Source organism: Pygoscelis adeliae, unplaced genomic scaffold, assembly GCF_000699105.1.
Source record: "Pygoscelis adeliae isolate BGI_AS28 unplaced genomic scaffold, ASM69910v1 Scaffold120, whole genome shotgun sequence".
NCBI lineage: Eukaryota > Metazoa > Chordata > Aves > Sphenisciformes > Spheniscidae > Pygoscelis > Pygoscelis adeliae.
In genome coordinates this window covers 7,126,916-7,137,370 of record NW_008824032.1, presented here as the reverse complement: position 1 = coordinate 7,137,370, position 10,455 = coordinate 7,126,916, and the positions used below count along the sequence as shown (strand labels likewise).

The following is a 10,455-nucleotide window of genomic DNA, read 5'->3' as shown; positions in this document are numbered from 1 at the left end:
AGGCTGCCCAGGGAAGTGGTTGAGTCCCCATCCCTGGAGGTATTTAAAAGACGTGTAGATAAGGCGCTTAGGGACATGGTTTAGTGGGCATGGTGGTGTTGGGTTGACGGTTGGACTCGATGATCTCAGAGGTCTCTTCCAACCTTAACGATTCTATGATTCTATAACATGTAACGTGAATATTTTCAAACTCAATTTGGAAATAAAACTGCCCGCAATGGCTCCTTAAAAATTCCTTAATGATTATCATTATGAAACAGAAATGACTGAATGTGGTGATGTTGGTCCTGTCAGTCCTATCTATCAGTCCAGGTTAACAGAACTTGGACAACACCTTTTGACATTCTCCTATTCTTATGCAGTTCTGGCTCTGAAAGCCAGAGTGTCACACTGGTGAGACTCTAGTAACTAGTGTATAGTTACTATACTATACTACACACTAAAAATATAGAATAGAGTAGAATAGAATAGAGTAGAATAGAATAGCATAGCATAGCATAGCATAGCATAGTTCAGTTCAGTTGAAAGGGACTTACAACGACCATCTAGTCCAACTGCCTGACCAATTCAGGGCTGACCAAAAGTTAAAGCATATTATTCAGGGCATTGTCCAAATGCCTCAAACACTGACAGGCATGGGACATAAACCACCTCTCTAGCAAGCCTGTTCCAGTGTTTGAAAGAAGAAGATTATATATATTTAAAAAATACAAAGATTATATATATATCCAGAAGAAGATTGAATTCTACAAAAAAGAAACGTACTGATTTGTAATGGACTCCGCTGTTACTTAACATCACCTCCCTCATTCTGCGTTTCTCCACAGGGTGTATGTACTTGAGTGTATCTTACCTGAGCGTACCAAACAGGCTGTCCACAGTCATGAACTTTTGACATGAAACTCAGACTGACATTCCTGCCAACATGAAGTTCATTCATAGGTTCCACCTCCAGTAACCCTGTGTCATCCACAGAATCAGCAGCATCTATTGTCTCAAAGTTCCACACCTTCATGGATTTGGAAGCATAAAAAAAAAAATGGGTTTTCATAAGGCTAGGTTATGTTTTTATACATGATTAATATAGAAATTCAAAATTATAAGAAACCAGGGGAGTGTAGATTCTACAGGTAGAGTATGAAACCTGTCATATCTGCCTCGCTGCTTTGAATGTAACCTAGAACAGTGACAACTGGCAACTACTATCTGATACATTTGGGCGCAATGCAAAGTATATGTAAAAATTCTCTGTCCAATTCTGAAACAACAGTAGCTTAAATTCAGCCCTGGCACTAGCAGAGTTATACAGGGCAGCCTCAGAACTATAGAGAGTAAATGATATCTGCCTGCTTTCAGCATTGCTCATACTGAGGCAGCACAGAAGAAAGAATGGGAAATCTAACACATAGATGTTCTGCTCTGTGGAGTAAGGACAAGACGTCAGTTGGCACCCTTATAACCAAGTGAATTTTCCTAATGGGATAATATCAATGTCTAAAACACAACAACAAGACCCCCAGGGTGTTTGAAACCCTCCACTGTCTGTAACAGTCAGCTTTCCATTGATTACCTGGGTCTTTCACACATCATGTCTTCCCTCAAAGAGCAGGCAAACAAGATTGCAAAATCCTTGATAATTGACAGGTGAGATCAGAAATTGGTGGTATGGATAAGGAAAACTTTTTGACCTTAATTTATAGAATTATACGTTAACTTCAGGATGCTTTTTCTTTTAATTGTTCCTCTATTTCAGCATACGTATCTCTGAGATGCTCGTTAAAATGACATAGAAATTAACATTAATAATCTGAGCTTTCCAATACTCAGAAAATTAATTTCAAATATTGCCGTAGTTTATCCTTCAAAATAACACCATATGTATTAATAGGCCTGAAAATTATAAAGATTAACCAAAACTACACAAGAAAAAAAAATTTTAGAATGCAGGCAAGAACAAAGCTTTTAGAGAATCACTGAAAATTGTTTTGATTTACTAGAGTAAAAGGTTGTTTAATAGCAGTAAATAAATCAAGAAAGTTGCATGAACACTATCTGATTCAAACATATACACTACGGAGATGTGCTCTTATTCTGTTTGTTCTAAAAATTCATTCTCAGAAAGCAACTGCACTGCAAAATTGCCTCCATAAATAAACCCTGGTAATGAAAATATGTAACATTTACCTGCTGACCACAAATTTGCAGACCTAAAGGCAGAGCAGAAGAAAAACTCACCCGAATGAAGCCATCTTTTCCAACAGTGACAAGTTCTCCTTCATCCAGAACTAACTGGCTGACAGGGCCACTGTGACAGGGCTTGTGTCCAGCTCGACAGAGCTCTACTTTAATGAGGCCCCCTTCCCAAAGCAGCAAGTTGCCCCACTCAGTCCCTGAGATAACCTTCAATGCAAATGAAGAGAAGCACATAAGCACCTGCACTTAACCATGCAGAAATATTGGCAAGAATCTGGTTAAAATTTGTGGATTCCTTCCATGAAAGCATTAAATTGACAGCAATGTACAGATATTTGCAAGAGAAAGAGTAAAGGGTGAAAAGATTCAACTTTTTAGCAATGTGACATAATTTACATGCACTGATATGGTTAAAGATTAGGGCTAACAGTCTTTGTATTTCTTTACACTAACATTTTCACTACCCCATTAGAGGAGCCTCAGCTCTAAGACAACAGAGATCTTTTGTCCGGGAATTACAATACTAACCATACTTTTCAATTATTACAAAGCAAGCCAGGTTTTTGGCAAATTAATGTCAATATTAGCTTATCAGACCAGTGCATTGAGGGTCTAATTCAAATCACTTTGAAGCGAATAGTAACACTCCAACTTACTCAGTAGACTTTATATCAAAACCTGAGAGGCAACATAAAACCAAATAAACTTTTTCTTACTTACCTTCCCATCAGGCAGCTCCACATAACCTATAATGTCGGTCACTGCTGTTTTTCCAAATCTGCCCAAAGCTCCTTGTAACTTGAGACCAGTGAATGTGAGAGCCATCTTCCAGAACCTGAGCATAGAAAAAACATCCCTCTCTGATACAAGATTTCCTAAACACACTCTTCAGTCCCTCTCAGACATTGTAATAATCTTATCAGGGATGCCTCTGAGGTAAAGGCTGTTCATTTATTTTTCTTTTTCACAGGAGACCTTGGCTTTTTCTTTTTAAAACAAGATAAAGCTTTGTAACTACACAAACATTTCCCTATACTACTCCTATGAAAAAACTAGGAAAAGGATTTGGAAAGAGCAGAATGAAGATTAAACTACTATTTCAAATTAGTAAGTGTAAAATGCATAGCTACATCTTTCCAGCTACAACCAATACACGTAGTTAGGAACACCTATTTTACTCTTGCTGTCTCCAGTGTATGATGCTCAACTTTGTAAGGGACTAAGGTCTTCACTGAATTTCATCCAAGTACCCCCATGGATTTGAGCTTGACTATAAAATCTCACTGAGCCAAAGGTTTTATCCTAGATCTTCATAGCTATTTCTATTTGATGATTATATTTTTAGCAGTATAAAACATAAGTTTAAACTACTGCATTACAGAAAATTAACATCTATTGCAATTAGGGATAGTTCACTGTGTGTACAGGAGACCTTACATTTAAGACAGGTGTTGGAAACTGGAATTTGAGATCACATTTGGGTGAAAGGTTATGTTTATCATGTATAAAAGCTATGTCAGAGTTTATTCATAGTATTTTAGCTCAAAAGAAAGTTTGTAAGAGATTTTGTCTAGTCAGATTTCCATAAATAATGTATTCTAAACATTCATTCTGGGTCTAAATAAGCCATTTGCTATTTCAGGCCCACCTTACAATCAAACTATAGAGCAAATCTCAGATTTTGATCTAATTCCTCTGTTACAATTCAAAGAAACTTTAGATGTGTTATAATTTTAAAGGTATCATTTCTACTACAATAGCATCCAAGTCATACCTTAAGTCTCTGCTGTATTAACACTGAACACCAGATAAATACAGAACACAAAGCCAATCTCTGTCCCAAAGAGCTTAGTTGTGGTTTATTTTTCATTACAAAAGGATCCATGAACTTACCAGAGAAGGGAGTGTATGGAAGCATCTCTTTTGTAAGGCTTCCTTGCAGGCTTTTGGTGGTATCGACTTGGCAACCAGTTCTAATGGCTGCCCAAACAGCAGATGAGTTCAAGAAATCAAAGGTAGAAAGCCCAGAAGGCACAGGAGGCATATATGCTATGCTACCAGCTAGAAGACATGTATATATAAATATTTTTTATTAATTCTCCACGGTGCTTGTTGAAATTACAAGAATGGAGCCAGCGGTACCGACATTCAACATCAAGCATCATCCTTTTTGCACAGCAAAGGTGTTAAAAGACTTGGCTGGCTGGCTGAAGGACTTGAACTTTCTCATTTTTGTAATTGTAATGGCCAGGTAAAATAGCATTCCTCGTTGGTCCATGTTTGCTAAGGATACGTTCCTGTTAGTCATCTTCTACATAATATTACTTTAGAGGTGATACGTATTAATCCTAATCAGTAAACCTACCTGATGTGTCCTGCTCCAGATGTAGTTAGTTGCTCTTCATTATCAGCAGAAAATGTGACCTTGTAAACATCCTGTGAAAAAGCTTTTGCCCTCAACACAATCTTTTCTTGTTTCCAGTCCCAGATAGTTAGCATGTAGTCAGGGCTGCTCCCAACACTGGCCAGCAAAGTGCCAGCATTGTTGAAATCACCAAAAACATAGGCTTTCTCTGTTCCACCTGAAGAAACATACAAGACCCAATACACACACACAGAGAAAGGAGGAAGAAACAATAGGAAAATTACTTAGAAGGAGCTGAACTTTCACTGCAATTATTTTTTTCACTAGGTAATAGCTCTCAGTTGGTTATTTCTACTAAATAAAAGTTTCCTCCCATACAATAATGAAAAAGCTTGAAACTGGTGTTTTCTGTTTTGCTTTGAAGGACCAAAAGGTTGTATTTCCTTCTAAACTTCTAAAGTGACCCACTACTCCATCTGCTGGGATATATAAACACTGGCTCATTTGTGTAAAATGAAAATAGAACTTTTTACACTACCTCGCAGTATTCTGTAGGGCCTCAGTGAAGGATAATCATAGATGATGAGGTTTGGCTTCTTTCCTTTTTCTCCTACTGCAAAGTACTGCTTAGTAGGGTGTGCCTTGAAAAAGCAAAAGTCCCATTGCATGCTGTAATGACACCTTTGTCTCTGTCCTGCTAGATTATTGAGTTATTGTATTTACTCACTCATTAGTCAAAAGATATTGCCATAAATACTAGGTTGCATTTTTCTGTGTGTTTATTCTGAACAACTGCCAATCTATTGCTCAATATCAGAATGAAGCTATATGCACACAAAATGGTAAAACCATTATGCACACAAAATAGTCTATTTCACATATAATGCAGAACCATGACAAACTGTGAAATAATTTTCTTTATCATGCATTCTTTTACTATTCCTACCTCACTCAACCCATTAGCTGATCTTCCCATGAGCAGCATTTGTGTCAGCAGCCATCTACTTCGACAGACAGCTGCAGAAAAGCCATCCTGAATGACACTGTTCTGAAGGCACAAAGATGTACCATGATTCCCCAGAAAAGGCTGCTTACAATGGAGCAGAACAGTCTGAGGCCGGTATTCTAAAAGCCTTGCTCATGTGGGTTACAACTGAGAGATGGCAGAGCCCTTCACAGGGTAAGGTGCTTCAAATCCAGAGGAAGCATTTGAGAGTCGAAGCTCTTGGTAGGAGCTTACTAGAGTGAAACCAGATACTTATTCTCTTCATTTATCTAGGAAATTGATTTTCTAAATTTTAACTGCAGGCAAAACACTATTCTAATATCAGCTGTGACTAGGAGAGGTAAGTGTTAAAAAAAAAAAAAATTAAATAAGAATATAATAGTTCTAAAAATTAATCCCAGCTGGCACTTGTCAGTCCTTTAAGGTACCTGAGCCCGGGACTTAGGTATGCAGATATTTGTCCTCTACCAATTATGTTGATGGGCTGAGTAGCCCATGCTGCATGGTCCACATATCCCCCTTAATCAATACCATACTTCTTACATATACGCATGTGCAGCTGTAGAAATCTCCCATCAGGCAACCAAGTGAACATTTCACTTCTAGAAAGTGACCAACATCCTAAAATACGAAACAAAAAGCATACCGTGATAAACCCAATTCCACCACCACCACTGCTCCAGAGATAACTTTGAGTTTTAGTTTTCAGGTCCAGGAGCACCAGCTGGTTGCCTGCTATATACATCAGCGTTTGGCTATCCATCAGCAGCAGGTTTACACTTCTGGTGCAGTCATATCCAAAAGAATGTCTGAGAACAGTTCAATAGGAAAAGATTCGACACTGGCTTTCTAGAAAAGTTTACTAAGTGGATATAAATGCTTAAACCAGAACTGAACTGGCAGTACTGAATCTGGTGACTAAAAGCCTGATGGTAGGAGACAGTGTTGTTCAGTATACAGTGAAGGTAAAATATATCAAGCCTCTATAACTGAGGGGAAGGCACAAGTGAAGACCTTCTAAAGTTCGTATTCCATCCTTTCACCTCCACTACAGGGCACACCTCTTGCCTCTGCTGGATCCTTTGGGGCTGCAAGGAATTCATATTCTATCGGTGTTCTCTTTTCAAACAAAATGTAAGAGATGTGCATCAGATTACTAGGAATTGTTCTACAGACAAGAGATCAAACCAAGGAAGTGCTCAAGCTCACTTCTTAAATGTTTACAGGCAGATGTAGAGAAGGGAAAATCCACTCTTCGATAGCAACTTGACTGTCTGCAGAGAAAACTACCAGCACTTGTGAAAGTCACATATCATATCCTACTGGACCATACCTAGCAAAGGACTTATTGTAGCTCTTAATTGATGGGCATCACGTCCTTCATTCTACCAGTTTAGATCTTCTGAGCACCAGGCTACAAATCTACCTGTTTTTTTCCCCACTTCTCCCCCAGCAGTCCTGTGAGGAAGTATGAGGTACACAGCTGCTCTTTTCCCGCCCTCCCCTCAGCTTCTTGGGGAACACTGGTGTGGCTACACAGTAAGGGAGAGCTTTGCAGGGGATATTCTTACGCTAGTCACATTCTTTAAAACTTCTTACGCCTGGGCACATTAACTTGGCCATGATCTAGTTCTACAAGAGTACTTACAACAGTAAGAACTATGCCCAATAAGAAATGTTTATGAGGTCAAGACAACGTTTAAGATTAAATTCACCCAGAACCATCACTGGTGAGGATTCTTATCAGTGTCTCAACCAAAGGTATCCCACTAATGCCACAAAGGCTACTCCAAATTAGACAAGTACAATTTTAAGAACATATACTAAATATCCTTAGCTTTAAATTTGCACAGCCTCAACAGAAAGGATACTTAAGAGTAAGAAGGTTAATTGGTATCCCAGAGTCTTCAGTGACAAATGGCCGTGAATATATATCTTCATAGTTATAGAAGAAAGTTTCCGAGATTTTCTTTTCTACCTTCTGAGGCCTTTTTTGTGCCTCCGAGAGTACTTCACTATTATCTTGTTCTTCCAAATCGCCTTCTGCATCTCAGAAGTGGGAACATACAGGAAATTTATATTCACCATAAATTTTAGGCTCCTTGCTGATATTTGCACCTAACTGCAAAAGGGAAGGATTCACACATCCTTGCCCCCTTCAACAGAGTAATAGCTCAAAACAGGGGTACCATGTCTTAGTAACAACTTGTCCTGGAACAGTCTGTAACAAGCGCTCCCTCAGGCTTTTAAAAACTTTACTGTGAATATTCAAAACGGAAGAATTTAAAGACGAAAACTTTTGAGACTGTTTTAAAAACATTGATTTTAAAACTCAAGACCTACAGAAGTAGTTCAGTTCAGCTTTGCTTGGTGTTTAGGTCTCAGCTTTAGAAACCAAATAAAGTTCAAAGTGTCTCTTTTCAGTAGCTATTGAACGCACATCATTATACAAAACAATTAGTAAAAACACATACAACAGACTACCATAAGACACCATTGTCCTCAAAAAGGCATACTGCTAATGTGTGACCCAGTGTAGTTCTTCGCTGGACTGCAATGCAGAATACTGTCAACTTGACTTCCAACTAGTCATAAGCACTTGTTAAAAGTACTTTTCAGTTTGATACCTCAGATCAAATCCCCATTACCTGTTTTGTAAGCTTTTCACCCTGTCTTGATTTTTTTCTCTCCTAGGTGTTCCATAAAAAACAACCAACAAAGGGGTCAGAGACCATCCATGGGAAAGAGCAAAATGAAGTACCCAAGGTAAGCCAACTGAAAGGGAGCAGAGAAACTCAATAACTGTAACTTGATGGCACTGGTCTGAGGTGCTGTTCATAACAATAACAGTGAAAAAATGAAAACTAGAAAGTAGTGGGGTTTTTAAGTTCATGCCAACATCTCCTCAGTGGAAAGCAGTTCTCACCAACGCTCTCCGTGTCTGATTCCACTTGCTCCACTTCTTCCTCCTGTTCCTCTGCAGTTGGCGATTCCTTTGGAAGACTAGTTTTGCTTTCTTCTGCAAAGGACAATTGGGATCACTCTCTTAGGTATGAATTCCTTTGACTAATTTGCTCATAAATGCCATGTTAAATAAATATATAGTTCTGTAGTAGTAAAAAAAATCCCTTCAGTCCAACAGTGGACTTCCTGCTGTTTAGCATTAAGTGTAGGGAGAAGTTTGCTTTCAAAAAAAATGCATTTTAAAACTTAGGGGAAGGAAAGAAACACATCCTATAATAGGAAAAATGTATAATAGGAAGATAAAACAAATGCCAAAAGTAATGCACCAATATAAGCATCAAAAATCCTTCCAAAGTTCCACAGTTCCAAGACTCACTAGTGGATTTTGTTATCCATGCTACCTAGATCTAGTGTGTTAGATGGCATTCAGAACATCTGAAATAGACACTGAAGAGGCATTTCAAGATGAAAAAGGTGTTAAAAAGAGAAATACAGGTCTCTGACTGAAAGAGACTGGCAGGGTTAATGAATTGATTGCAGTACTAGCTACAGAGACAGGTCTAAGCAGCAAACTTTTCAGGGGAAAGACTTTGTGGGCTGAGGGACAGCGGGAACTGCAGACACAGGGGTCAGCCCAGAACTCCACCGGAAGGGGTCATCTTTGACTAGAGTCATAATGAAATTTGGCAACACCAAGAACAGCAACTGAAGACGAACACTTACTAGTAAGGAAGGGATGAGTGGTGGGAGAAGCCAGAAGCTACTGTAGGTTCAGTATTGAAATCACTATATAACAGCGGGAAATACTCATGGACACCACTGTCATCTGCCTGTGCACCTTCTGCTGGCTTCTCACCAGCTCCCTCCTGTTCCCTTGGAAAAGATGGCATGTCCTCTTTACCTGGTGGTGGTGATGAGGAACTTTTAGTATTTTGGCCTTCATCTGCCATTTAGACCATTTTAATTTCCTCTCAAATGCTTTGAGATTCCCAAAGATAACACTTGTGTCCTGTCTGTACACTACAAATATGGACAACCCAAAGATATGTCCTACTTTGTAGGGTGAATTCATTGGTTCAGGTTTTAGGACTCCGGGCTCTGTGTTCATGGCTATAGAAAGACTGTCATCTAAATACTGCATAACAGGGGAAGCTGACAACTGGTTTAAATGTTTGGGGCTTCTCTTTAATATACTGGGGGGAGATGTGCTTTTGAGACAACAAGGCTATTCCTCCACCTTTCTGGTGGACTTCACAAAAATATCAGGAGATAGACATTCTGAGATCATCTAATATCTTGAATGGAGAAGCAGGAGAAATGAGTCTTTAAGAAAAAAGGACTTTCTTCAAAACATTGTATATTCATGGAAAGTAGATTAATAAAATTAACACAATTAAAAAAAAAAACTTTAAACAGCTTAACACCCCCCAGCAATTTTTCACATTTCAGACTATCATTTTCAGAGTGCTACAATGTCATTAGTTACCGTTGTCCTCTGGAGTGGGAAAGATCCGAATTTTTTCATATAAAACACACACACATTGATCATTTATATAAACATCTCTGAAACAAGCAAAAAAGCACAAGCGTTGCTCTTATTATAAATTTGTTCAGCCTTTTGATTTCAAACATGGTCTCCATTTCTAAATAAAACACCTTAAAATGAACATTGGAGCAATTTTGTACAAATACTACATCTATAAAATACTATCAGAAATCAGAAAATTTAGAAGTTGAATGTAACTGCACGGGTCCTGCACTTCGGCCACAACAACCCCATGCAGCGCTACAGGCTTGGGGAAGAGTGGCTGGGAAGCTGCCTGGAGGAAAAAGACCTGGGGGTGCTGGTTGACAGCCGGCTGAACATGAGCCGGCAGCGTGCCCAGGTGGCCAAGAAGGCCAATGGCATCCTGGCCTGTATCAGAAA

General features: G+C 38.9%; 1 protein-coding gene across 1 annotated transcript in view; it reads right to left on the bottom strand.

The window, feature by feature from the left end:
- CFAP44 (cilia and flagella associated protein 44) overlaps positions 1 to 10,455 on the bottom strand; it is a 49,286-nt gene that overhangs the window by 35,638 nt on the left and 3,193 nt on the right. Inside the window, exons 2-9 of the mRNA XM_009330508.1 lie at positions 8,525 to 8,583; positions 7,436 to 7,542; positions 6,211 to 6,373; positions 5,097 to 5,199; positions 4,559 to 4,775; positions 2,914 to 3,028; positions 2,236 to 2,400; positions 854 to 1,009 (exon numbers count right to left, since the gene is read on the bottom strand). Coding sequence (XP_009328783.1) covers positions 854 to 1,009; positions 2,236 to 2,400; positions 2,914 to 3,028; positions 4,559 to 4,775; positions 5,097 to 5,199; positions 6,211 to 6,373; positions 7,436 to 7,542; positions 8,525 to 8,583 — 1,085 coding nt within the window. The remainder of the gene's footprint in view (positions 1 to 853; positions 1,010 to 2,235; positions 2,401 to 2,913; positions 3,029 to 4,558; positions 4,776 to 5,096; positions 5,200 to 6,210; positions 6,374 to 7,435; positions 7,543 to 8,524; positions 8,584 to 10,455) is intronic.